Here is a 26,947-nt window from a genome sequence, read left to right as displayed (position 1 = left end):
TAGTGTCATCCCCACCCCAGTCAGCTGAAGAAGCCCCTTACTCCCCGCTGAGCCGGCCCGTAAGTGGCCTCTCCCCCAGCTGCTCCCCAACCCAGATGCCTGGACCCACCTCCCTGGCTGGCCCTGAGGCCCCCCACCCCGCCCCCTAGGGGAGGCCGAACGTCACGACCTAGGTGTCTGTGTGCTCACAGGCCTCGGTTTCGCCCAGGTGTGTGTGTGTATCTGGACACACGTGCCCAGCACCCTCGCTCAGCCCGCCAGGAATCCCATTAAGCAAACACTCGGGCTCACCTACTGAGGTGAGGCCATGAGCATTCCGGACATTCTCCACGGACAGATGGACGGAGGAATCTGGCCAAGCCGGGACCCTCGGTGGCATGTGGGCGGGGGTAGCCTGAAGCCCCCGGGTCCCTCACACCTCCTGGGAGCCTTCCCTGTAGGTAGTACCTGGTCAAGCTACCAGGCACTGGTGCCCTGGATACCAGCACCCCTGGCTTGTGACCCAACCCTGCAGCCCCCTAAACACTGAAGCTGCAGACGGATGGCATCACTGGTGATATCTGATGTGGCACGGTGTGGACCCGGAGGTCCCCACGGAGCACAGGATCCCACAGGACATGTCAGCCTGGCCCAGGGGCACCAGGCTCTGCTCACCCCTCAGAGGGTGGGCTCCGTCTGCGCTTCACTCTGGGCTCTGGGTCCCGGGCTCCAGCCTCATCTCTTGCTGCCTTTCTCCCTTGTCTGGCTCCCACCTGCCTCAGGGCCTTTAAACATGCTGTTCCCTCTGCTTGGAAGGTGCCTCTTCCCCCGACCCCCCTTCAGAGCCCCCAGGACATCTTCCTCGCAGCCCCACTCCAGACAACCTCTGGGGGTGGGACCCCTCTGCTGGCACGTCCTGGGGGTCCCTGTAGAGGACCGAGGGTCCAGGGAGGGATGGGGCTGCAGTGAACACCAGCTGGGTTGTGGAGCAGGGGTGGTCCTGGTGTGTCTGGAAGGCAGGGCTCTGCTTCCTGAGGACTGCCTGCCCAGGCACCCTGGGGAATCTGGCCAGGCCATCGGGGCTCCAGGCCCTGGATCCAGGGAGGGATGGGGAGGGGACCCAGGCCCTGTGCTGGGGTAGCAAGGCCCCGGCCAGGTCACGATAAGGTGTCAGCTTGGCTCCCCTGTGCACTCAGGTGTGGACCAGGCACTAAGCCCTGGACTCAGGCCACTCTGAGGTCTGCCCTCTCACCGCCAGCCACCGTCGAGGACGCCATGAGCCAATCAGGGTCCGTGAGCTGTTGCCCGGGTGCTGCCAAGTGAGCCCCCACCCCCACCCACTAGGCCCCCACCACCCGCTACCCACCCGTAGTCCCCAGGGAGGGGTGCGGCATGGGCCCCACCCTCACCAGCCCCTCCCCTGCAGTGGCAGCCTGGGCCGGTCTGACGGTGTGGCCAAGATGAGTGCCAAGGACCTGTTTGGTGAGTGAGGTTTGAGGACAAGAGGCCTCGGGGGCCAGCTCGGCTGGGAGGGTCTTGCCCACTCCCTTCCCCAGGGCTGTGCCAGGCCCCCCCCCCGGGGAGACGTAGGTCAGCCCTGGGCACCCAGAGAAGGCCCCTGGACCCTAGTCAACCAGCAGGTGCTCAGGTCCCTCCCCCAAACTCTGGCCACTGAATAGCCCTCCCCGCAGTGAGCCAGTAAGGGGAGAGGCCTTACTAATAATTCAGGGAGCATCAATATTGATTCTCTGTGCTCTTCTCCGCCACCCGATCCTCCAGGGGCGGGGGCTCCTGCTGGACTGACTGCCAGGTGTCTGCTCTGGGAGGGCGGGGCCTGGCCGGCCCCCACCTCCCCCAGCTCTGACCCTCCCCCAGCCATGCAGTGCCACCTCTGGAAAGCAAGGAGCCCCAGGGAGGGACAGGGAGAGGCAGGGAGATGGGAGCTGGGAGCTCTTAGAGTTGGAGGAAGCCCTAGACCAGACCCCTCCGCAGGAAGGTGGGCAGGGGGCCTCCAGGAAAGGAGGCTGAGCCTCCTGCATCCGCTCCAGGACAGACCTCAGACACAGTTGTGCCATCACCACTCTGAGCTGGGGGTCCCTCCTGGGGACTGAAGGAGCTCCATGTTCTGCCAGGAGGGGCCATCCCTCCATTCTGTGCCCTTGTGTCCTTCCTGGAGGCCACAAAGGGCCCACAGAGCAGCCCTCCTCCCCTGCACTCTGCCCTCCCTGCGGCCCCACCTGGGGTCCTGCCGTCAGGGGTGAGTGACTGTGTCTCCTTATTCAGAACAGAGGAAGAAGTACTCCAACTCCAATGTCATCATGCACGAGACCTCCCAGTACCACGTCCAGGTGAGCCCCTCACCCCACGGGGCACTCCTATCCTCTGTGCTCTGGGGTCCCCGGGCCCATGGGGAAACTGAGGCTGGGGGAGAAGTGGTCCCACAGCAGGCAGCCTGTACTGGGGTCACCCCCAGAGCCTCCCTCCAGTCCTGGGGAGCTCCCGGTCTGAGGGGCACAGGAACCCTGAAGCTACATCAGGGAGAGGGATGCCAGGGGCAACACAGGAAGGCAAGGACAGCTCTGGGTGCCCCTGGAAACCCCAGTGGGAGGGAAACTGTCATCCTGGCCTCACAACAGGGAGCTAGACTAGGAGGGAGGAGTTTCTGAGCTCCTGCAGGGACGTCCTCGATGGCTAATCCCACTCAGCCTGGACAGTCGAGATGGGTAACTGCACTCTAGATGAGCCGCCAGCTCCGGAGGCCTTTGCTCCTAGGTCACTTTTAATTCACACTTAGAACTCAGGAAATACGTTTTTAAAATGACCTTCCTGCTCATGGCAGCCGGCCAAGTTCCTGGTTCCTGGTCATCGTCCAAACCTGCAGGACAGCAGGGCTGGGAATGGCTGAAGTGGGAGGAGGGAGGGGGACCCAGGATCAGGAAGGTGGGGGGCCTGGACCAGGAAGGTGGGGAACCTGGACCAGGAAGGTGAGGAGCCCTGGACCAGGAAGCAGGGAGCCCTGGACCAGGAAGCGGGGAGCCCTGGACCAGGAAGTGGGGAGCCCTGGACCAGGAAGTTGAGGAGCCCTGGACCAGAAAGCGGGGAGCCCTGGACCAGGAAGTGGGGAGCCCTGGACCAGGAAGTTGAGGAGCCCTGGACCAGGAAGCAGGGAGCCCTGGACCAGGAAGTGGGGAGCCCTGGACCAGGAAGTTGAGGAGCCCTGGACCAGGAAGCGGGGAGCCCTGGACCAGGAAGCGGGGAGCCCTGGACCAGGAAGGTGAGGGGCCTGGACCAGGAAGGTGAGGGGCTTGGACCAGGAAGCTGGGGAGCCCTGGACCAGGAAGGTGAGAAGCTCTAGACCAGGAAGCGGGGAGCCCTGGACCAGGAAGGTGGGGAGCCCTAGACCAGGAAGGTGAGGAGCCTGGACCAGGAAGGTGGGGAGCCCTGGACCAGGAAGCGGGGAGCCCTGGGCCAGGAAGTTGAGGAGCCCTGGACCAGGAAGCGGGGAACCCTGGACCAGGAAGGTGGGGGGCCTGGATCAGGAAGGTGGGGGGCCTGGACCAGGAAGGTAAGAACGTCCCTCCCCTTAGAACCCTCCATGCCCACGGAAGCCAGGTGAGTCACTGCTTTCTGAGCCTCAGTTTTCTCCTCTATACAGTGGGTGCAATGAGACGTGGGAGTCCCTAGGGCTCTTGCATTGGGCTGTGTTGCTGATCAGCCCTCCCTGCCAACCTGGGCAGGCAGGGGCCATCTTGTGTGGTCAGCTCATGACTGCTGCAGGCTCAGCGTCCAAGGGCAGCTCTGCCACCTCTCTGTGGGAAGGACTTTGCCCTCCTTGGTGAGGAGTCACCTGTGCCAGCGGGGCCTCCCAGCCCTTCTCCTAGACTTTGGTCCAAGCTAGCCTGTGGAAGGACCCCAGGCTGGGGCCACCTCTCCTGCCTGCCCAGCAGCCAGCAAGGCTGGGGATGTGGGCAGGTTTGCTGACCCCTCCCGGATGATGAAGCTGAGGCCAAGAGGGAGGGTAAGAGGTGGTGGCAATGGGAGGGGGGGCACCGAAGCCTTGTGGGTTTGTTTATTTATTTATTTATTTATTTATATGGCTGCGTTGGGTCTTCGTTGAGGTACGCAGGCTTCTCATTGCGGTGGCTTCTCTTGTTGCGGAGCACGGGCTCTAGGCGTGTGGGCTTCAATAGTTGTGGCGCACCGGCTCAGTAGCTGTGGGGCACGGGCTTAGTTGCTCCGTGGTGTGTGGGATCTTCCCGGACCAGGGCTCGAACTCGTGTCCCCTGCATCGGCAAGTGGATTCTTAACCACTGCGCCGCCAGGGATGTCTCAGCATTTGTTTTATACGATTGAATTTTTGTATAGCGATTGAGTATCTTGAGACCTTGCTGAATTCATTTACTTGTTTCCGGAATTGCTTATAGATTCATTGGATTTTTTATGTACGCAATCATTTTGTCTGAAAATACAGTACTTAATTTCTTAATTTTAGCCACTTTGTTTTCCTTTCTTTATTCCCCTGGCTAGAACTACCAGGACAGCGCTCAATAAAAGTAATGACAGTGGACATCCTTGCCTGTGTCCAATCTTAGAAGAGAATATTCAGAATTCCCCGTTTTATAAGCTGTATGTTTTTGTAGATACCCTTTACTAGAATGGGGAAGTTCCTTTCCATTCTTTGTTTGCTGAGAACTTTTATCATGAAAGTTGTTGAATTTTATCAAATGCTTTCTCGATTGAAATGTTTTTACTATAGTTAATGTAATGAATCATGCTGATTTTTTAAAATGTTGAACCAACCTTGCATTTCTAGGATAAACTTCATTTACTAATGGTTTATTATCCTTTTCATGTATTGACTTGACAAGACTAATTTGCTACTATTTTGTTAAGGTTTTTTGTTTTGTTTTGTTTTGTTTTTTACGGTACGCGGGCCTCTCACTGCTGTGGCCTCTCCTGTTGCGGAGCACAGGCTCCGGACGTGCAGGCTCAGCGGCCATGGCTCACGGGCCCAGCTGCTCCGCGGCATGTGGGATCTTCCCAGACCGGGGCATGAACCCGTGTCCCCTGCATCGGCAGGCGGACTCTCAACCACTGCGCCACCAGGGAAGCCCATTAAGGATTTTTTTGCATTAATATTTATTAGAACATTGGTCTACAATTTTCTTTTCCTGCAGTGCCCTTGGCAGGTTTGGGTATCAGAGTTCTGCTGGCCTTATACAATGAGTGGAGAAATGTTCCTGCTCCTCTAGTCTCTTCAGAGAGAGTTTATGGAAGGTTGCTGTGATTTCCCTCTTAAGTATTTGTTAGGATCCACCTGTGAGGCCCTGAATACAGGGCTTCCTTTGGGGGAAGTTTTCTTCTATTATGAACTCACTTTTATGCCCATATGATCTGTAGTGATGTCCCCTCGCTCCTTCTGGTTATTGATCATTTGTGTTTTCTCTATTTTCTTCTTGGTCAGTCTTGCTAAGGGTTTATCAATTTCATCAGTCTTTTCAGAACCAACCTTGGGCTCTGTTGATTTTTCTCTGTTGTTTGTGTATTTTACTAGTTCATTGGTTTCTGCTCTTAGTTTCCTTCTTTTCACTTACTCTGGGCTTCATTTGATTGTCATTTTCTAGCTTCTGAAGAGGAATGCCCAGACCATTGATATCAAGTCTTTCTTCTTCTCTGCCATTCATTTAAAGCTATAAAGCCCCTCTAAGTACTGCTGTAGCTATCTTCTTCCACAAGTTTTTTTTTTTTTTCTTCCACAAGTTTTGATGGGCTTGTTTTTATTATTGTTCAGCTCAGAATATTTTCTTTTTTAAAATTTTATTTTATTGGAGTGTAGTTGATTTATAATGTTGTGTTAGTTTCACATGTACAGCAGTGATTCAGTTATACATATACATGTATTCCTTCTTTTTCAGATTCTTTTCCAATATTACAAGATATTGAATATAATTCCCTATGCTACACAGTGGGTCCTTGTTGGTTATCTATTTTATATATAGTAGTGTGTGTACGTTAATCCCAAGCTCCTACTTTATCCCTTCCCCACCTTTCCCCTTTGGTAACCATAAGGTTTTTTTCGAAATCTGTTAATCTGTTTCTGTTGTGTAAGTAAGTTCGTTTGTATCATTTTTTTAAAATTAGATTCCACATATGAGTGATAACCTATGATATTTGTCTTTCTCTGTCTGACTTACTTCACTTATTTATTTTTAAAAATAAATTTATTTACTTATTTTTGGCTGCGTTGGGTCTTCGTCACTGCGCGTGGGCTTTCTCCAGTTGCAGTGAGCGGGGGCTACTCTTCGTTGTGGTACGCGGGCTTCTCATTGCGGTGGCTCCTCTTGTTGTGGAACGCAGGGTCTAGCCTCATGGGCTTCGGCAGCTGTGGCACGCAGGCTCAGTAGCTGCGGCACATGGGCTTAGTTGCTCCGCGGCATGTGAGATCTTCCCAGACCAGGGCTCGAACCGATGTCCCCTGCATTGGCAGGCAGAGCCTTAACCACTGCGCCACCGGGGAAGCCCCTGACTTCCTTCACTTAGTATGATCATCTCTAGGTCCACCCATGTTGCTGCAACTCAGAACATTTTCTAAGTTTTCTTGTAACTTCTTTGACCCATGGGTTGTTTAGACTTCTCTTCTTTTTAAGCATTTATAGGTATAAATTTCCCCTTAACGTTGCTTTTGCTGCATCCCATAAGTTTTGATATGTTGTGTTTCTATTTTCATTTGTCTCTAGATGTTTTCTAATTTCCCCTGTGATTTCCTCTTTCACTCATCTGTTGTTGAAAAGTGTGCTGTTTGATTTCTACAAATATGGACCCATGATTTATTTAGAAGTGTGTTGCTTAATTTCCAATTAATAGGGTTTGTAGTTTTCATTCTGTTATTGATTTCTAATGGAATCCCGTTCTGGGCAGAGAATGCGCTCTGTATGTTCTCAGTCGCTTGGAGCGCGTGGGCAGCGTGGTTGGGACGGTTCGGCTGTGCAGTGTTTTGCTGACCGTGTGCCCCATGCAGACAGACCGGCTGCCTGAGCGTCACCACACGTTTCTGCCCACTCTCTCTCTTTCCTTTTCTTTTTAAAAATATTTATTGATTTGTTTATGGCCACGTTGGATCTTAGTTGCTGCACACAGGCTTCTCTCTTGATGTGGCATGCAGACTCTAGAGCACGTGGGCTTAGTTGCCTGCGGCATGTGGGATCTTCGTTGCGGCATGCGGGATCTTTTAGTTGCAGCATGCAGGCTCATGGTTGCGGTATGCTAACTCTTAGTTGCAGCGTGCATGTGGGATCTAGTGCCCCGAACAGGGATCGAACCCGGGTCCCCTGCATTGGGAGCGCGGAGTCTTATCCACTGGACCACCAGGGAATTCCCCTGCCCAGTCTCTTTCTAACCTGCCCATGGACATGTAGGTTGGCCTCCAAGAGTTGTGCAGGGAGCAGCCTTGTACCCGTGCCACATTCTACACGTGTGCAGGTTGCCTTGAGATTGTAAGAGGGAAGCATGTGGGCTGGTCCAGTGTCATCAACTCCTCCCCAGAGCAGCCAGGCGAGTGCGGAGCAAGGGTTCCTCCTTCTCCACGTCTTAACCAGCCAGTGTAACCCACAAGGGCTTGTTAGTGCTGGCAACAGAATAAGCGAAAACTCATTCCGAAAGTCATAGTCTCCAGCTTCAATTTGCAATTCTTGTATTGAATGAGTCTGCATATATACGTGTGTGTGTATATATATATATACTTTTTGGCCGCACCGTGCAGCCTGTGGGATCTTAGTTCCCCAACCAGGGATTGAACCCGGGCCCTCAGCAATGAAAGCGCAGAGTCCTAACCCCTGGACCACCAGGAAATTCCCCTGTGTATAATTTTCTATATTAAAAGGTTACTTATATTTATTTTCCTATAGACTCTGTGTTCATACCTTTTGTCAATTTTTCTATTGAGCTGTTAATCTTTTACTTATTTACATATTCTTTCATTCTTTTTTCATTTATCGTTGGTATCCTTAATTATTAAACAAAATAGAGCTTTTAACAAAGTAAGAACTGTCATTGTAATGCATGTTGGCCTTTTCCTGTATCAAGAAAATTAGCCTACATCGCCTCCATTACATCTAGTATTATATCTGTGGGTTTTTTTATATACTTTGTATGGGGTACTTTTTTTCAGGCAGAAATTTTTTTTTTTATTAAGTCAAATTTATTGGTCTTGTCTTTTTATTACCTTTTTTCTTTCGTGGCCCCACCGCGTGGCATGCGGGATCCTAGTTCCCTAACCAGGGATCGAACCCACGCCCCTGCATTGGGAGCGCGGAGTCTTATCCACTGGACCGCCGGGGACGTCCTGGCCTTGTCTTCTGAGCATCTGGACTGTCTTCCTTGCTTAGTAAAGCCCCCCAGTGAAGAAGGCCTTCCTGAGATTATCAGAAGTTACCTAGTATTTCCTACTAGCACTTTCCTGCTTCCATGTTCTGTGGTTAAGCCTTAACTGCCTGGAGTTTCTGGGAGTGTTCACCCAGCTGCCCCAGCATTGTCTACTGAAGTCAGCAAAGGTCAGCGAGGACACATGGGGGATCCTGGAAGGAGGAGGGGCCTGAGCCAGGCTTGGAGAGAGAGGAGCGGGGCGGGCCAGGGGTCCCCACGGGCTGCTCGTTCATTCCCATCACATTCACTGGGGGCCTGCTGGGGGCCCAGCACTGCCACAGGCACCGGGGAGGCAGCAGACAGACAGCAAACGAAGAAGCATGTCGTGTCCAGCATAGAGTCGGATGATGATAAACACGAGGGCAGGTCGGGGGCGTGCTGACGGTGAGCCCGTGGCCAGGCAGGCAGGAAGGTAGTGTCCCGCGCACAGTCCGGAAGGAAGAGCGGGCTGGGGGAGACCGGGCTCGGGCAGAGGTGGCATGTGTCAAGGCCCTGTCGTGAGCCTGCACCAGGGCCGCTGGAGGGGCAGGGAGCCTGGTCCTGGAGCCCACTGGCAGATGTGGGTGGGCTGGGGGCTGTGTGTGTAGGGCTGCCAAGGGGTTTGCCAGGGCACGTCCATGGCCCCCACAGACATCCCCCAAGGAGAGCAGAGGACCCCCAAGGTGGGGCTTTGTCTCTTCAGACCCCCAGGGCAGGGATGTTCCCCTCAGACCCCCAGGGTTGGCTGTGGCCCCCTTGGACCCCCCAGGGCTGGCCGTGGCCCCCTCAGGCCCCCAGGGTCGGCCGTGGCCCCCTCGGACCCCCAAGGCTGGCCATGGCCCCTCAGACCCCCGGGGCTGGCTGTGACCCCCTCAGACCCCCAAGTTTGGCCCTAGCCCCTCAGAGCCCCAGGGCACAGCCCCTTGGCCCTGGTTCTTGGCACCAGGAAGGCTCCACCCAGAGTGACCCCCTGCCTGCCCACCCAGCACTTGGCCACGTTCATCATGGACAAGAGTGAGGCCATTGTGTCCGTGGAAGATGCCATCCGGAAGCTGGTACAGCTGAGCTCCAAGGAGAAGATCTGGACACAGGAGATGCTGCTGCAGGTCAATGACCAGTCGCTGCGGCTGCTGGACATCGAATCCCAGGTATGGTGGCAACAGGAGGGAGGGCGTTCGCCCATCCTGCAAGGCAGGCACAGGCAGTGACCCAGACACACTGGGCCTCTGTGGGAGAGGGAGCAGGCCGAGGGCCGAGAGTGCAGGGGAGCCCTGTCACACAGGGACACATCTACCTTGCAGAGCTTCTCCACCGGCTGTACCGAGGCGGGGCCCGTTGTGTGCACGTTGCCCCGTGGGGTCCGTGTCCATGTCCAGGCCACGTTCCTTTTCCGTGCCATGTCCGTGGCGTGAACGCCACAGGCCACGCCCACAGTCAGCCCGTGTCCCCGGCATCCGCTCCTCGGGTCTTCCCCGTGCCCATGGCCGTGAGCCCTCCTCTGTGTCTGGGACTCTCGCCATGCACCATGGCGAGCCTGGTCCCAGCCGCCTGTCCCCCAGGAGGAGCTGGAGAACTTCCCACTGCCGACCGTGCGGCACAGCCAGACGGTGCTGAACCAGCTACGCTACCCATCGGTGCTTCTGCTTGTGTGCCAGGACTCAGACCAGAGCAAGCCCGACGTCCACTTCTTCCACTGCGACGAGGTGGAGGTGAGGGCCGGGCAGTGGGGGGCGGGATAGGCGCGGGGCGGGGAGCCCAGATCCCTCCGGAGAGCCAGCCTGACGCCCCGTCCCCCCAGGCGGAGCTGGTGCACGAGGACATCGAGAGCGCGCTGGCCGACTGCCGCCTGGGGAAGAAGATGCGGCCACAGACCCTCAAGTAGGGGGGGGAGGAGGGGTGGGGGGAGGGGAGGGGGAGGAGGGGAGGGGGGAGGAGGGGAGGGGGGAGGAGGGGAGGGGGGAGGAGGGGAGGGGGGAGGGGCCGGGCCTGGGGCTGGGGCCGCGGCCAGGCTCAGCGGCCCTTCGTCCCACTTCAGGGGCCACCAGGAGAAGATCCGGCAGCGGCAGTCCGTCCTGCCCCCGGCCCAGGGCCCGACCCCCATCCCCTTCCAGCGCCACGGCAGGGACTCGCCCTCCACCAAGAACCGAGTGGGCCTGCCCATGCCGCTCGGAGACCCAGGTGGGCCGAGGGGGATGGGCTGGGGGCGGCAGCAGGGTTGGGGTGGGGAGGCTCAGTCAGCAGCAGCTCTGCTCCCGAGCAGGCTTTCGCCGTTGGGAGTCGCAGGACGAGGAACCGAGGGCCGTGCTGGCTCAGAAGATCGAGAAGGAGACGGTGGGTCTCGGGCCGGCAGGACCTCCCACCCACTCCGGGCTCCTGGGGCCAGGCCAGGGGCCAAGAGGCAGCGGGTGGGGGTGTCCCTGCAGCGGGTGGGGCTCCGGAGGCTGACCCCTGCCCCTGCTCCGACCCCAGCAAATCCTCAACTGCGCCCTGGACGACATCGAGTGGTTCGTGGCTCGGCTGCAGAAGGCTGCGGAGGCTTTCAAGCAGCTGAACCAGCGCAAGAAGGGAAAGAAGAAGGGGAAGAAGGGGCCGGCAGGTGCGGGGCAGGGGGTGGGGGGCGCCGGACAGGGGAGGGGCGTCGGGGCGGACACAGGAGTGGAGGTGGGGAGCCCAGTGGCCACTGAGTGGAGCAAGGCCCAGTCTCAGCGGGTGGGGAACGCTAGACGGAGGCCAGACCCGCCGGGGCAGCGACGGGCCGGCCAGGCTCACCCGCCAACCCCCTGTCCAGAGGGCGTCCTCACGCTGCGAGCACGGCCCCCCTCCGAGGCCGAGTTTGTTGACTGCTTCCGGAAGACCAAGCTGGCCATCAACCTGCTCGTGAGTACAGCGGCCCGCCCCCGTCCCTCCGAGCTGCTACTGTGGGTGGGGTGCCTTGTCCCTGGCGCCACCCCACAGGTCGGCCTGCTCCCTGCCCACAGGCCAAGCTGCAGAAGCACATCCAGAATCCTAGCGCAGCCGAGCTGGTGCACTTCCTCTTCGGGCCTCTGGATCTGGTGCCTGGGGCTGGGGGGAGGCAGGGGCCGGGGCGGGGGAGCAGGGGCCTGGGGGGCTTGCCCCTGACTTGGGGGGAAGCAAGGGCCCACCTTGGGCAGTGGGCTGGGGCCGGCGTCTGCACTCGGAGTGGGGGGCGCAGTGGGCAGGCCCGTGGTGTCGCAGGCAGGCGCAGGTGGGAGGGGGCCTCTGATGCCCCGCTGTGCCCCAGATCGTCAGCACCTGTGGTGGCCCAGACATTGCTCGCTCCGTCTACAGCCCCCTGCTCTCCCGAGACACTGTGGGCTTCCTGCGCGGCCACCTGGTCCCCAAGGAGATGACGCTGTGGGAGTCCCTGGGGGAGACCTGGACACGACCCCGGTAGGGTGGTGGCATGGGGCGCACACCAGGATGGGTCCCTCGGCGGGCGGGCTGGGGGTCCTGGGTGGGGCCAGCTCTGGTGGGTGGGCCCAGCTGACCCCAGGACCTCCCTCCCCAGCTCCGAGTGGCCTCGGGAGCCGCAGGTGCCCCCCTACGTGCCCAAGTTCCAGAGCGGCTGGGAGCCACCACTGGACGTGCTGCAGGAGGCCCCCTGGGAGGTGGAGGGGCTGGCGTCAGCCCCCAGTGATGAGGTCAGAGCGCCTGCAGCCCCGCTTGTACTCCACCCCCGCCCACTGCCCTCACCACCCCGCCCTCCTGGCCCAGCCCCTGCTTCACACCAAGTCCCAGTGTCCGCTTCCTCACAGCCAACTCCAGTGAGCCGCACGTCCTTCAGAAACTCCCCAAAGCATGGCCTCGCATCTGAGCCCACACCCCAGGGAGACGTCCTCCCCCACGTCAGCTCCTCACATGCTCACAGGTAAGCTCTGCTCAAAGTGAGGGAGTGTGACGCTCACCCCTCAAATCACGGAGGCTCGGCTGTGGGTACACTGCCACCAGGTGGCAGCAAACGCCTTTTTCACGACGGTCAAAATACCGCTTTCCACACTAGAGACGGGTTTCCTTTCAACTTTGTGGTGTACAGTTGAGGGGAAAATGACGAAAGCACCCATAAAGTGCTTAGATGACGTACCTAATACGTCATCTCTTTTTGTTTCTCCACGTTTACGCTTTAGAATCACGGTTAGAAATGTACTAAACCACTGAACTTAAATGGTCTCAACGATCCCAGTTGCCCTGGTGGGGCTGATTTAGGCCCAGCCTCAGAGCCGGAGGAGGAGACCGATGGTCTGGGTGGGAACGGCCTCTCTCCCTCTGGCCGCACACATTTCCACAGACCACGTCTTACAGCCCCAGGGCCTGGGGGAGTCCCCATCCTTCCTCCCCTCCCCTCCTACTTTCTGTTCTCAGTCCTGGCCCAGGACCTGCCTGGGGAGCTCATTACCCACCAGACCCCAGGATTCAGTCTCAGGAGGGGGGGGGCCTGGAATCCATGTTTTGAACAAGTGTGCCCCTCCCTGTGCCCCACCAGCCTGATGCCCTGGTCCCTGGCCTGGGGCCACCTTCAAGAATCATTTTCATCCTTTTACCTCCAGCCCCTGACCAGTCCACCCTGGCCAATCCTGACACAGCCCCCCACCAGGGCCCCAGAGGCTGCCCCAGCCCCAGAGCCCCCACTTCCCCAGGGTCCCGAGCCCTGCACCCGTATGAGGGGTGCCCTCGTGATCAGGGGCCAGACTGACCAGAAGGGATGGCCCAGCACGGGTGGCAGGCACAGGCCTGCTCCGTGCAGGAGCTGGGACACCCTGGGACCCTGCAGCCCACGGGCGGCCCTGCATCGTGTCTGCAGTGCCAGAGGGACTGTGGCTCTGAAAGCATCCGGCCCTCCCCCGATGGTCAGCCACTTTCCAGGGACGGCCTGTCCTTTCTCCATGGACCCCGTCCCAGCTGGCCATCTGGGTACACGCCTGGCTCTAGATCCCCTGGGGGGCTGGACCTGGAGACCCCTCGGCCTCCAGGGCTAGGGGCTAGGGCAGGGCAGGCCTTGCTGTGCCCACAGACCCTTGCATCCCATCCGCCTCCACCGCCCCCCCACGCAGGGGGCCCCAGACGCAGCGGGGCTGTCACAGTTTCCATCCCAGCTGACAGCTGCAGCCGCTGTGCCGCAGAACAGGACGCAGCCGTTCACCTGGGAAGCTGCTGCCCCTGGCCCTCCGCCAGGCCCAGGAAGAGACCCCAGCCCAGCCCTGAGCCTCAGCCCCTCCCATTCCACACAGGGGCTACGAACCCGCACCGGCCATGGCCAAGTACGTCAAGGTCCTCTACGACTTCACAGCCCGCAACGCGAACGAGCTGTCGGTGCTCAAGGACGAGGTCCTGGAGGTGAGTGGGGGCCGGGGAGCGGGCGGTGGTCCGGAGGTGGGATCTGCCTGACCCCAGGGCTCCACTCTGGGTCAGCAGCCTGGCACCTGCCCCAGCACAGCCTGGCTGAGGGGCCTCCCCGTCTTGGGGATCTCGGAGGGAGCCCGAGGGCCCCTGGGCTGGGCTGGGCTCGGGCTGAAGGGTGGGGTGGGCCCTCCCTGTGCCGAGTGGGGGATCTCCCAATCCAGCAGGGGCTTGTCATTCATGCCCACCCCGGGAGCCCCCTCAAGGCACTTTCCGAGTTTTGTGTCCTGAATCCAGGCCACCCGCTGGGGGACAGAAAGTGGAGCAGCTTGTGGGGGGGGGGGTGGTCTATATCCACAACCACACTAGAGGCTTAGGAGGCTGCTGGGAGGGACGGGGAGGGGGGTGGCCCCTATGGATGGGTGGGAGGCCAGGTGGGCCAGGGGCACCTGGAGGGGGTGTGTAGAATGGGGAGGGGGGAGCAGGCTCAGCGGGGACTCTGGAACTCTCTCTGGCCCATCGGTAAACAGGGGCTCACACTGGCGGTCCCAGCACCCAGCACTGGTGCCTATGGCGGGGCCGGGGCGGAGCGGGCGCTGTGGGTCAGGGGTGATGCGGGGGTGCGGCGCCCACAGGTGCTGGAAGGCGACCACCAGTGGTGGAAGCTTCGAAATCGCAGCGGCCAGGCAGGCTATGTGCCGGGCAACATCCTCGCCGAGACCCGGCCGGAGGACGCCCTCCTGGAGCAGGTGAGGCGGAGGTCTGCTCCGTCCTGCTGCGGGGTCAGGCCGGGTGGCGGTGGGGGGGGGGGGGGGTTGGTGGGGGGTGGGCAGAGAAAGACCGGGCCCGGAGCCTGGACCCCGCGGCTATAGGGGCTGGTGCGGGGGCTCCCCGGCTCCAGGCTGAGTCTGGGAAGGTGGGGGGCTGGGCAGGTCCTGGGAGGTGGGGGAGGAGGGGCGGGGAGAGGTGCCGGGAGGGATGATAAGCTGACCTAACGGCGCCCCCACCGCCCCTCTTGTTCACCCTGCAGGGGGTGAAATACTGGGGTCCTGCCAGCCCAACCCACAAGCTGACCGCAGGCTTTGCCGGGAACAAAGGCGGTGAGGGATGGGGCCGACAGACCCTACGGGCGGGGGTGGGGGGGCCCAGAGCCAGCGCGGGAGGCGGTGGGGAGGGGAGCCCCGGGTACGCGCGGGGCAGGCCTGAGCCGTGGCGCCCCGCAGAGCTGATGCATCACATGGACGAGGTCAACGACGAGCTCATCAAGAAGATCAGCCACATCAAGGCGCAGCCGACGCGGCACTTCCGCGTGGAGCGCAGCCAGCCGGTGCACCTGCCGCTCACCTACGAGTCCGGCCCCCTCGAGGTCCGCGCCTGGCTGGAAGCCAAGGCCTTCAGCGCCCGGTGAGCCGAGGGGCGCACGGGGCGGGCAGGGGGCGGGCGCGGCGGCCGCCACGCCCACGGTCAGGGCCCCGCCCTCACGCCCCCCTCCCGGCCCCCTGCCCCCCGCCCCCAGGATCGTGGAGAACCTGGGCATCCTGACTGGGCCCCAGCTCTTCTCGCTCAACAAGGACGAGCTGCGGAAGGTGTGCGGGGAGGAGGGCGCCCGCGTGTACAGCCAGCTCACCGTGCAGAAGGCCGTCCTGGAGGTGAGCCGCCCCGCCCTTCGCTCCCCGCGCGCCCCGGGAAGGGGGGCTGGCGGGACACTGACCTGCGGGTCCCCCGGCTCCCCCAGAAGCAGCAAGGCGGGTCGGAGCTGGAGGAGCTCATGAGCAAGTTCCACTCCAAGAACCAGAGGCGGGCGGAGGAAGACAGCTAAGGCCCGCGGCAGGGCACACGGCCCGCGGCGGGGCCCGCCTCCGCGGCTGGAGTATTATTTTTGTACGTGTACGTATTTCGGACCGTGGACTCGGACGGAGAGTCGTGCCGGCTGGGGGGGACCGGCTCGCCCGCCTCGTGGCACATGGGGCCTGTCCTCCAGCTCAGCGGTGCCCCGGCCCACACTCCCCACCTGCCCCGATGCCCACCGTAGCCAAACTTGCCACCAGGTGGTGCCAGCCCCTCGTCCGCCCGCCCGCTGAGGCCAGAGCTGTGCCGGTCCCAGACCCGGCCCTGCCCTTCCCCACAGCTCTCCCTGAGGCCACAGAACCCACACACGCACCCTGGGAGGGGGCAAGGGACTTTCCTCTGGCCGCCTCCGTCCACACAGGGGTTTCTCCCAGCGCAGGTGACTCAGGCCCTGCCGCCGTCCCCACGGCCCCCTGCCACCTCTGCATCCTCATACCTCCAGTTGGCCGGCTGCCGGCCACCAGGGCAGCAGACCCCAGCCACCCAGCTGCCCTTGGCTCTGAACTGGGTGGGCTGGGGGACTCCGGCCCCACGGGGGTGGGGGGCATGCCGTTCTCCCTTCACCACCTGGAGGATCAAGGATGGACTGAACACCACTCACCCGAGTTCTGGCCTTGGGCACCCCTCACCCCCACCCCAGCCCTGCCCGCTCCCCCCTCCGCAGAGCCGGAAGGGAACTTTCTCTGAGCAAGTTTCAGGCCAGCCTTGCCTGGCGTGCTGTGTGCTGGGGGGTGGATCTTGGAGCCTTGGACTCTGCGGGTCGCACCCCAGCGAGGAAAGGTGACCACGGCTCAGAATCCATATCATTAAAGCACTTAAGCCTCCCAGCAGCCCTGTGTCTGTCTGTCTGTCTCCTGGAGCCCCCCGGGATTGCGCCTTTGGAAGAGCTCCCGAGCAGAGGCAGGCTGTGGCCAGGCGGGGCTGGGCATGTTCCCAGTGAGCTGCTCACTCCTTGACCCAAGTGGGGGGCCCAGGACACCCTCCCCTCCACACCCTTGCGAGAGGGCCCAGAGGACACTCCTGGGAGCTGGGGGCTGAGAGGGGGGCCCTGCCCACTGATGTCCGTCGGAAGGCCCGAGTGGCAGTAGTGGGGAGCAGGGCTGCCAAGCCTCCAGGGAGGGAGGGGGCGTGAGTCACAGGAGCAAGACGGAAGCTAGATTTAGAGAGCTTAGCCCAAGCTGAGGGAGTTGCCCCAGAAGAGGGCGTGGGCCTGCAGGGCCGGTCAGATGGCCAGCTGGGACGGGGTCCGTGCAGGAGCGGAGGGGTCCCTGAGCACACGGTGGGCAGCTGTCCGCACCACGCAGGCTTCCGGCCACCTGGCCATGAGCGAACTTGGGCCCCACCCTTGGAGGCCTCTGGTGCTCTCTGCTGGCGGCCCTGCCCGCTGTGGTGTGTGACGGCCGGGGCGCCCTAGCACCTGGCTAGCTCAGGGGCGTCTGACCTGCATATCCCCAAAGCAGCCGGTGGACCCACCCTGGATCAGGGTGTCCAGAGGCCTCGGTTCTGGGGTCTCTACCTGATGGGCAACCACAGGAAGCTTGGACCCAGAGGCAGGTTGTACCTTTCACGGTGGGAGATGGTGGGCCGACTGTCCCTCTCTGGGCCAGGCCTCGGAAACCCCGACTCCCAACTGGGACAGGCCGTGCTGGGCCGAGTCTGTCCAGCAGAGCCCAGTCAAGGGCAACTGGGGGTGTCTGGGGCCTTCTGGGCTACACCGAGACTTGACCACCACGGCCCCCTCTCCCCGGGAAAGGAAGGTTCTCCCCACAAGCCCAGGCCACGAGAGGAGGCTCTGTCCTCCCAGGCCTGGGCAGGACTCCACAGACAAGGAGCCAAGATGAAAAGGGAGGGCTGAGGGCATCAGCCTTCCTCCAGAAACCCACAGACCCTGCTGGTCCAGAGCAGCCAGCAGTGGGGAACCCGGACCTGACAGCCTCCCCACACCCTGCCCTGCCCCCTGCTTGGCTGAGCCCCTGCCTCAGAGCGGGGAGGAGCACCTCAGTGCCCTCTCCCCCGGGGCCCCAGGCCAGACTTCACTACCCAGGAGCTGCTCTGAGATGCCCCGGCCCCGCCTCTCTGCTCAGGCCTCTGGGCTCCCAGGAGGGGCTTCCCCACCCTCCCAAGAACAAGGCACAGAGGGGCCAGGTCCCCTGCCTGGAGCCCCAGAGTGGGTCAGGGCCTGGGTTCCAATGCAGTTTGGCCTGATGCGTGTCCCTAACCACTCACGTCCCCACCTCCCACCCTGCCCTGGTCAAGCAGGGCAGAGGGAGGGTTGGATGGCACCAGCCCCAGTGGAGGCTGCGGGGGATCTGACCATGGGTGGAGTGGGGAACGTCACACTGGGGAGCTGCCCGCCCAGCACCCGCTCTGCACCCGGCTGTGCCTCCAGCAAATGTCCCCCACAACAAGGCCGTCTCTGTCTTGGGGACAAGCTCGTCTTTGTGGCCCTCCTCCCACCCGCGTGGCATGGCCCTGTGTCCCCTCCTCTCCTCCCGTACACAGGCCCGGCCAGGAGGCAAGAGCGGCTTCCCATGACATTTTGGGTGGAGCTTCTTCTTTTTCCTTTCTTTTTAACGTTTTCAAAATATTTAATTCACCAAAAGGTTACTGCACAAAATAGCCTAGGGTGTGAGATGTCTTCACACCTACATCAAGCTGCTGGGAACAGAATAGAGGTGAGGGGTACACCTGTCACCTGTGCTCGGCAGGGTCGGCTTCACAGGTGAGGACGGCACGAAAGCATGAAAAGGGTCCCGACCAATCACCCGGCCCCACCGCGATTGACATCCTGAAGTGTCAGGCTAACGCGAGAGGCAAAATTAGAGCTGAGAAGCTCTCGACCTGTTCAGTAGTTAAACCGCACGGTGCGGCGTTCCAGGTGGGGTCCACAGGTCCCTGGGGGGCCCTGGAGGCTACACAAGCTGCATAACAAGACAGTGGTATATTACGGGTTGAATTGTTTCCCCCCAGATTCATATAGGATAGGGTGATGAGGGTGGGTCCTGACCCAACATGGCTAGTATCCTTATAAATAAGGGACATTTGGACATAGACATACACACAGAGAAGTCTAACCCGAACCTGAAGATGGAAGCAGAGGTCAGGCCGCTGCTTCTACAGGATGGGGAGCATCAAAGGTTGCAGCAGGGCTTCCCTGGTGGTACAGTTGTTGAGAGTCCGCCTGCCGATGCGGGGGACACGGGTTCGTGCCCCGGTCCGGGAGGATCCCACATGCCGCGGAGCGGCTGGGCCCGTGAGCCATGGCTGCTGGGCCTGCGCGTCCAGAGCCTGTGCTCCATGGCGGGAGAGGCCACAACAGTGAGAGGTCCGCGTACCACAAAAAAAAAAAAAAAAATTGCAGCAAACCACCAAGGCTGGGGGAGGGGCCTGGACCAGATGCTCCCTCACAGCCCTAGACGAGCTAACCCCGCCAACACCTGACCTTGGACTTCCAGCCTCCAAGACTGGAAGACAGTGAATTCCTGGTGTTTAAGCCGTGCAGGTTATGATACTTTGTTACCGCAGACTCGGAAGCTAACACCAGGTGAGCTGCCGTTTTCACTGGGCTCCCGTGGCACAGATGGCACAAAAGCCCCAGTGGGTGAAGCTGTTGGCTCAGCAAGGATCCCGGGGTGGCCACGGGGCAGGGCCCCCCGTCTTCCCCACACACTCTCCCAGGGAAAGAAGCGCTTTCAGCAAACGCTCCGAATTTAACTGACCTCAGTCTGGGCCGTGGTGCCAGCGTCCCGCTGCGCTGGGCTCGGGTGACGGGCGAGGGGTGAGAACCACTGACCGACGGGCCGTCGTTGTTCACACCGGGGTTCTTGGCAGACGTTTTCTCCAAAATGAGAAAAACAGCAGACAGTCTTTGTTGCCACAGTAAACTCGAGCTCTCTAGTGGGAATGAGAATTTTGGAACGTGCCAGCATCAGCGAGACGGCTTCCCGACCTGAAGGCCTTTCTCCGAGCATGTGATGGTGTGAGTTCCACGTGGACACGGAATGGGAGGCTCTGAACCAGCGTTTTCCAAACGACCGATGCGCCATGTTACAGCATCACGGCGGCCAGAGACCCGTCCACGGAGCGAGACGGACTGAGGGTCCCCGGAGCCCCAGTGAGCGGTGCACGGGGTGGGCTCCTGGTCCAGACTGCAACCACCCCGAGAGACGCCACGTGCTGGGGTTTGGTGTCGGAGCAGAGGAGAAAGTCCGCGAGGATCCCAAAAGGCTGTTCATGTGCTCCTGCCTTTCCAGCTGCAAGTCTGGGCGAGGCCGGCTTTTCTCCGGATGCTTCGACCAAGACGACATTTCCCAACTGACCGAAGACAGACGCGGTGACGACGTCCAGCTGCCGCTGAGAAGCCTGACGTCAGGGAGGTTCGCAGAAACATGTATTCATGCCACGCTTCCTACTGAATTTTCAAAAAACTATTTCTCAGAAATCTATTCTTTATGTGTTGAATGCTGGCTCCCCAAAATGCTACCAAGGGACAGATCGAGAAAGCTACCTTGAGAGTCTTAGCAGGATCTGGGGGGCAAGGGTAAGGGGTGTGTGAGGTTTGGGGTCTGGATTAGAATTAGGCAAATTTCAAGACATAATTCGTTCAGGATTGGTGAGCACTTAGAGGGTTGGAAGTGAGTTTAGAGGATCAGCTGGGGTAAACCATGGTATAGATGGTTTCTACAAGTCTGTCATCATTATTTTAAAAGGAAGAATAAATGCAGGTCTTTAAATTTTCATAGTTTTATTTTCTAATACAGTAAATATGGATGGATAACACACATAAGTAAAAGTTCTTTGGGGGCCTTAGTAATTTTTAAGTGTTTAAAAGTGTCCTGAGGGGGCTTCCCCGGTGGTCCAGTGGATAAGACTCCACACTCCCAATGCAGGGGGCCTGGGTTCGATCCCTGGTTGGGGAACTCGATCCCACATGCATGCTGCAAAGAAGATCCCGTGTACCACAGCTAAGACCCAGTGCAACTAAAATAAATGAATAAATGAATAAATATTTTATAAATAAATAAATTTAAAATAAATAATAAAAGTGTCCTGAGGCCCAAAAGCATAAGAATCATTGATATGGAATCTACTGGGAGACTGACAACCAAGGACAGAGACAGGAACTGGGCAAAGCTGGGGAGGGTGTTCTCTGCGCCTGTCCCTGAGCAGAGACTTGAACTCGGCCCTCAGAAAAGGCACAGAAACCACTTTCACCTCTCAGATGGGCAGAGTGGATGCGGGCTGAGGCCCAGGGTACCACCAGGCCGTGCTGGGATGTCCCCAGAGGACACCCCCAGGGGTGTGGGGAGCGGGAGAGACAGAAGCTGCAGAACCCACAGGAGAGGTGCTCAGAGACAAGAAAGAGAGACCCCACTTCAGCCGCCAATCCAAGGTCACCTGTGCTTCTCACGAACTGACTACAGATCGGAAGTTCCCACGACCCCTTCCTCTGGTTGGATTCACTTGCTAGAGCGGCTCACAGAATTCAGGAAACCAGTTTACTTACTAGATTGTGGGTTTATTATAAGGGATATTAAAGGATATGAATGAACAGCCAGATGGAGAGATATGTATATAAGGCAAGGTTTGGAAGGGTTCCCAACAGAGGAGCTTCTGTCCCTGTGGAATCTGGGGCCTGGCACGTGGAAGGCCCCAACCTGGAAGCTCTCTGAACCCCCATCTTTGGGGTTTTCATGGAGGCTCCAACCCTCTAATCGTGGTTGGTTTCCCTGGCAACCATATCCCCATCCTTAGGGGATTTCCAGTAGTCACCTCTTACCATAAACCCAGTAGTGGTGCAAAGAGGCTTGTTATGAATAACACCCATTTCACTTCGTGGCTCTGAGGGATTACGGGGACTGAGGCCAGAAGACCAAATATTGTAACGAAAGATGTTCCTGTTACTCAGAGCAGGGCTCTGGGAGCTGTCCGCCAGGAAACAGGGACACAAAGTTTGTATTGATTAGAAATCACAATATCGTATACGGTTGTACCATGTGTCTTTTATCCATTCATCCGTCATCAGACACCTGGGTTGATTCCAACTTTTAGCTGTTGTGAATGATGGGTGAACATGGGTGAAGACAGAGCTCGAGGCTCTGCTTTCAAGTCCTTTGGGGATTGTGGAAGGAAAATGAAAGCGGGGTGGGGTTTGCTAAAAGCACACGTGAAAATTGAGCCGGGGAGCCATCGAGGTAGCGAGGCCTACGCACATCTCAGCCTGGATGGAATCGGACCGTTTGACCGCTCGCTGTCCTCATGCAGACATCAGAGCATCTGCCAGAAACTCACGTACTTATTGGACCCTCACCCTAGGATAACTCGTGATTCCTTAAGGACAAATATTCCCTGACTCACGCCAGAGTCAATCAGAATTCTCAGCAGACAACTTCACAACCTGGTGGCTTTTGCCTTTATAAGGCCCTGACTCTCCCTCTTCCCCAGAACACTCTTTCAGTTTTACCCGAGTCTGTATCTCCTGAACTGCAACCTTTAAGACCCACATAAACTCTCTTTTCTAATTTGCAGCTTCCTGCACTGTTTTTTGGTCGACAGGATACTCCCAGAAGTGGGATTGCCGGATCGTGTGGTAGCTCTATCTTTTGTTTTTTAAGGAAACTCCATACTGTTCTCCATAGTGGCTGAACCAGTTTACCTTCCCACCAACAGTGCAAGAGGGTTCCAATTTCTCCACGTCCTCGCCAGCACTTGTTGTTTTCTGTTATTGTGAGAATAGCCGTCCTCCTGGGTGTAGGTAATATCTCTCTGTGGTTGTAGTTTGCGTTTCCCTGGTGATTGGTGACGTCAGACATCTTTTCATGTGTTTATGGCCACCTGTGTGTCTCTGGAGAAATGTCTAGTCAAGTCCTTTGCCCATGTTTGAGTCGGGTTGTTTGGTTTTTGTTGTTGAGTTTTAGGAGTTCTCTATACATTCTGGATACCAATCCCTCATCAGATATAACGATTTGACATTTTTTTCTCCTGTACTCATGAGTTGCCTTTTCTTTTTTTTTTTTTAAACATCTTTATTGGAGTATAATTGCTTTACAATGATGTGTTAGTTTCCGCTGTATAACAAAGTGAATCAGCTATACATATACATACACCCCCATATCTCCTCCCTCTTGCGTCTCCCTCCCTCCCACCCTCCCTATCCCACCCCTCTAGGTGGACACAAAGCACCGAGCTGATCTCCCTGTGTTATGCGACTGCTTCCCACTGGCTATCTATTTTACATTTGGTAGTGTGTATATGTCCATGCCACTCTCTCTGTCTTCGTATGGGTTGCCTTTTCACCCGGTTGATTGTGTCCTTTGATGCGAAGTGTTAAATTTTTTTAAATTAATTAATTAATTTATTTTTGGCTGTATTGGGTCTTCGTTGCTGTGCACGGGCTTTCTCTAGTTGCGGCGAACGGGGGCTACTCTTTGTTGTACGGGCTTCGTTGTACGTACTCTTCGTCGTACGTTGCTGTGCACAGGCTTCCCATTGCAGTGGCTCCTCTTGTTGCGGAGCACAGGCTCTAGGCGCAAAGGCTTCAGTAGTTGTGGCGCACAGGCTTAGTTGCCCTGCGGCATGTGGGATCTTCCCGGCCCAGAGCTCGAACCCGTGTCCCCTGCATTGGCAGGCAGATTCTTTTTTTTTTGCGGTACGCGGGCCTCTCACTGCTGTGGCCTCTCCCTTTGTGAGCACAGGCTCCGGACGCGCAGGCTCAGCGGCCATGGCTCACGGGCCCAGCCGCTCCACAGCATGTGGGATCTTCCCAGGCCGGGGCACAAACCCGTGTCCCCTGCATCGGCAGGCGGACTCCCAACAACTGCGCCACCAGGGAAGCCCGGCAGGCAGATTCTTAACCACTGCGCCACCAGGAAGTCCTGAAGTGCTAAATTTTGATGAGTTCTGAGGCAGGAGGTAGACAGGCCCCCGGCTGAGCAGCTGGAGTCTGTCCCCTGTGGACAGATACTCCAAGATAAAGAGAATGGCTGGAGCGCAGAGGAGCTGAGTCCTGTCCAGATAAGAGATAAAGACCACATATTCCTCATTCTCGAGGTCCAGGAGACCTTCCTGACTCCACACGTGCAGAAAGGCTCCTCAGGGACCAAAAAGGGAGGGGGCGCCACCCCATAATAGGTGATGTCAACCTACCCACATGACTCTGCGCCAGAATCCATCTTGGCTAAGAGATGCGCACACAGGGGAGGAGCCTGAGATAAACCAAATACAGGCTCAGAGCCAGGCAAAGCAAGATGACTGACCAGAGGAAACCCGGAAGAAATGCCCCATATAAGTGATTCAAACCACCACGAGGGCATGACTCTCCCTCTCAGCCCGCCCGTGTGTCTATCCACACGCACTCTTTTTCCTCCTAATAAACACTTTTCTGTACTTTCTGTCTCTTTGTTGAAATTCATTTCTACAAAGCAGACAAGCCAGGGCCTTGTCACTGGCCATTGGCCCTCATGGTCTAGTGGTTAGGATTCCACACTCTCACCGAGATCCCGCTTCAAGCCTCTGCAGGCCGAGGCCACCTGAGATCACCTTTTTTTTTTTTTTTTTTTTTTAATTGCCTGTGCTTTTGGTGTCATATTTAAGAAATCGTGGTGCTCTTGCATTCTTGGCCCGTAGAAACTGAGAAAAAAGAAATGTTTGCTGTTTTAAGCCACTCTGCTCCAGGACAATATCTTAGGCAGCGTAGACAACTGAGCTTTGGTTCCGTCCATCACTGTTACGATTGGCTCACCTTCCACACCCGCCCTTGCTCACCTGACTCAACCCCCCCACCCGACCCCTCCCCCAGGACCTGCCCTTGTCGCCTCATCGCTGTGTCCACACGGCCCTCCTCTCCCCGAGCAGCTCCCTTTCCCCCACTGAACCCCAGAGGTTAGATCCACCTTCCGGCCCGCCCATACCTGCCCAGCAGAGCCGGGAGGCTGCACCCACCAGCCACGCCCAGGTCTGCCCCATCTCACCGGCCCACACCCCGTCCCCTCCCCCAGCGCCCCCACCGTCTTGGCTGATGGACTTGCTTCCTGCAACATCCCTGAGGGTGCAGAGTGGTCTGCAGAGCCACCCCCCACCCCCTGTGCCACAGCCGTCTGCCCACTGCCTGTCTCTGCCCAGATTACTGCCCTTCCTCCCACCACCCCTGACATCCTATCTGGTGACAAAGGCCACGCTTGCATGCATGCCCTGGATCCCAGCGCTCACTAGCCCTGCTCCCTTCACAGCAGACCCCCGAAAGCCTCGAGGGTCCACCCCATCCCTCCTTCTCCCTCCCACCCTCCACTGCAGCTGCCCTGGGCAAGGTCAGCACTGAGGTCCCAACTGGAGGCCACACCCCAGGCCCTAGAGTGCCCCTCCCCCACCCCAGGGCATCCAGTTCTCCAGAAGCTCCTCCCAGGTCCAGGCTCGACCTTGCCCTGGGCCCTGTCCTTCTCCATCTCCTCCCCACCCCACCCTGGGTGGTCCCTCTAGCCTCCAGGCTTCAGATGCCCCACTCAGCTCCCCTCAAACATGTTTCTCCAGCCCAACCCCTGCCCTGAGCTCCAGACCACTAACCCCACTGCTGCTTCGCATTCAGCACCAAGACCCCCTAAACCAGAGACCCCTGCCCCCACCTGATGCCCTCCCTCCCTGACAGCCTGCGGGACTGCGGCAGCTGGCTGTCCTGGTGTTGCAGCGAGGGGGCCCCTTCCAGGGCCCGAGAGTGGGCTCTTGTCTAACACCAGGGAATGGATTGTCTGAGGAGACACACGTGCCAACAAAGCAAGAGACTTTATTGGGAACGGGTGCCCGGGTGGAGAGCAGCGGGGGTAACGGGGTGAGGGAGCCCAGGAGGACTGCTCTGCCACGTGGCTCGCAGTCTCGGGTTTTATGGTGATGGGGTTAGTCTCCGGGTTGTCTCTGGCCAATCACTCTGACTCAGGGTCTTTCCTGGTAGTGTGCCCATCGCTCAGCCAAGACAGATTCCAGCGAGGAGGCTTCTGAGAGGCTGGTAGGACGTGTGGACTGGAGTCTTCTCTCTCCTTTTGTCCTTTCCCGAGGTCTTCCGGTTGGTGGTGGCTTCTTAGTTCTGCATTCCTTACTAGGACTTCCTGTTGTAAGATAACTTGTGCAGGTGGTTACTGTCATGCCTGGCCAGGGTGAACGGGCAGTCAGTGGCTGCCTAGAACATATCCTCTCCCCACCGTGCACCCACTCCATCATGACCAACTTCTGGTCCCTGTCCCTGCCCCCAGGGAGAGCAGTGGCCCCTCACGGCTTCCAGCTTCCACCCTTGCCCCTAAGTCTGCTCCCAACACAGCACCAGAGGGACCTTTAAAACCTGAGTCCTATCCCTCCTCGGCTCCCAGCCCCCCAGGCTCCTGACACGAGTCTTCAGGGAGGACCGGGACCCCCCCACTCCTCCAGACCTCAACCTCGTACACCTCTTATGACAGGGGGCGACTCTGGCCTAGGGCCATTGCACTGGCCGTGTCCCATCCGCAGCGCCCTGCCCGGCTCTCCCCAAGACCCTGGCATCTGCTCAAAGGCCAGCTTCTCAGGGGGGCCTTCCCTGATGCCCCCACCACTCACAGGCCCACGGCCTCTGCCCCATGTGCTCCTCGCTGGCGTCTAGGCAGCCACTTCTCTTGTCCCTGCCACCCTCTCTTTGCCTCCAGGCATCCAACTGGCTTCCCAGTGGACGGTGCCATGGCCCTGGCTGGGCCACAGGACAGTCCTGGTGCTGCTGGAACAGGAGTCCTGGAGCTCTCCCTGTACACGCCGGCCCGTATGGCCGCAGTGAGGCTGGACCTCCCCAGGGCAGCCTCCTGCCCACTGACCCAGCCTGACCCTTGGCCTGTCCCCAGGGATCATTGGGGTGGGCACCTGGGTGGGGACCCCTGGGGGGCACCAAGGCTCTTGGGAGGTTTCCTGCAGCCCATGCAAGAGCACCTTGGGGTTATCCCTACCTTCCACCGCCTGGGAAGGGGCTGAGCCAGGCACCGGGCCCCCTCTGGAGCAGTCAGAGCCGGCCAGCCGGCCCCCCGAGGCCCTTATCCCCAGCCCCCGCTCTCGCTCCACACTTCGCTCCTTCTGTGACCCTGAGGCTTTAGCTGTACCTCGTCTCCCCAAACTGACACCTGCCACTGGCCTCACGCAGCCACCGGCTGGGTTTGCGTTAGAGCGTCCATGTAGTGATACAGCACCTGTGGGTTTTCCAGGCTCCAGAGGCCCCCTTCCTGAGCCACACCAGCACCCTAAGGTCATGGGGTCGGTGGAGGGGGGCGTCAGCCATCACTCCTCACCATCTTCACAGCCACCCCCTTGCTCCTGGCCTCCTGCGGGGCACACTCTCGGTCCAGGCCTGGCACTGCCGGCCTTC

General features: G+C 58.9%; 1 protein-coding gene across 1 annotated transcript; it reads left to right on the top strand.

The window, feature by feature from the left end:
* The first annotated feature begins 1,254 nt into the window (after nt 1-1,254).
* On the top strand, nt 1,255-15,553 carry EPS8L2 (EPS8 signaling adaptor L2). Its single transcript, XM_065882497.1, has 20 exons — nt 1,255-1,298; nt 1,406-1,461; nt 2,263-2,327; nt 9,366-9,527; nt 9,939-10,088; nt 10,178-10,257; nt 10,415-10,557; nt 10,640-10,710; nt 10,849-10,975; nt 11,168-11,256; nt 11,358-11,432; nt 11,642-11,790; nt 11,909-12,041; nt 12,156-12,268; nt 13,626-13,731; nt 14,370-14,483; nt 14,765-14,834; nt 14,958-15,138; nt 15,251-15,383; nt 15,470-15,553. Exons 1-20 carry the CDS (start codon nt 1,255-1,257, stop codon nt 15,551-15,553), a joined length of 2,145 nt encoding a protein of 714 aa, XP_065738569.1.
* The last annotated feature ends 11,394 nt before the right edge of the window (nt 15,554-26,947 follow it).

The sequence above is a fragment of the Phocoena phocoena genome, chromosome 8 (assembly GCF_963924675.1).
Source record: "Phocoena phocoena chromosome 8, mPhoPho1.1, whole genome shotgun sequence".
In the NCBI taxonomy this organism is placed as follows: Eukaryota; Metazoa; Chordata; class Mammalia; order Artiodactyla; family Phocoenidae; genus Phocoena; species Phocoena phocoena.
This window is presented reverse-complemented; position numbering and strand designations above follow the sequence as displayed.

Coding starts and splice junctions, on each gene's coding strand:
- EPS8L2 (XM_065882497.1), top strand. CDS start 1,255: ATGAGCCAATCAGGGTCCGTGAGCTGTTGCCCGGGTGCTGCCAA. Junction 11,433..11,641: donor TCTTCGGGCCTCTGGATCTG/GTGCCTGGGGCT, acceptor GCTGTGCCCCAG/ATCGTCAGCACCTGTGGTGG. Junction 13,732..14,369: donor TCAAGGACGAGGTCCTGGAG/GTGAGTGGGGGC, acceptor CGGCGCCCACAG/GTGCTGGAAGGCGACCACCA.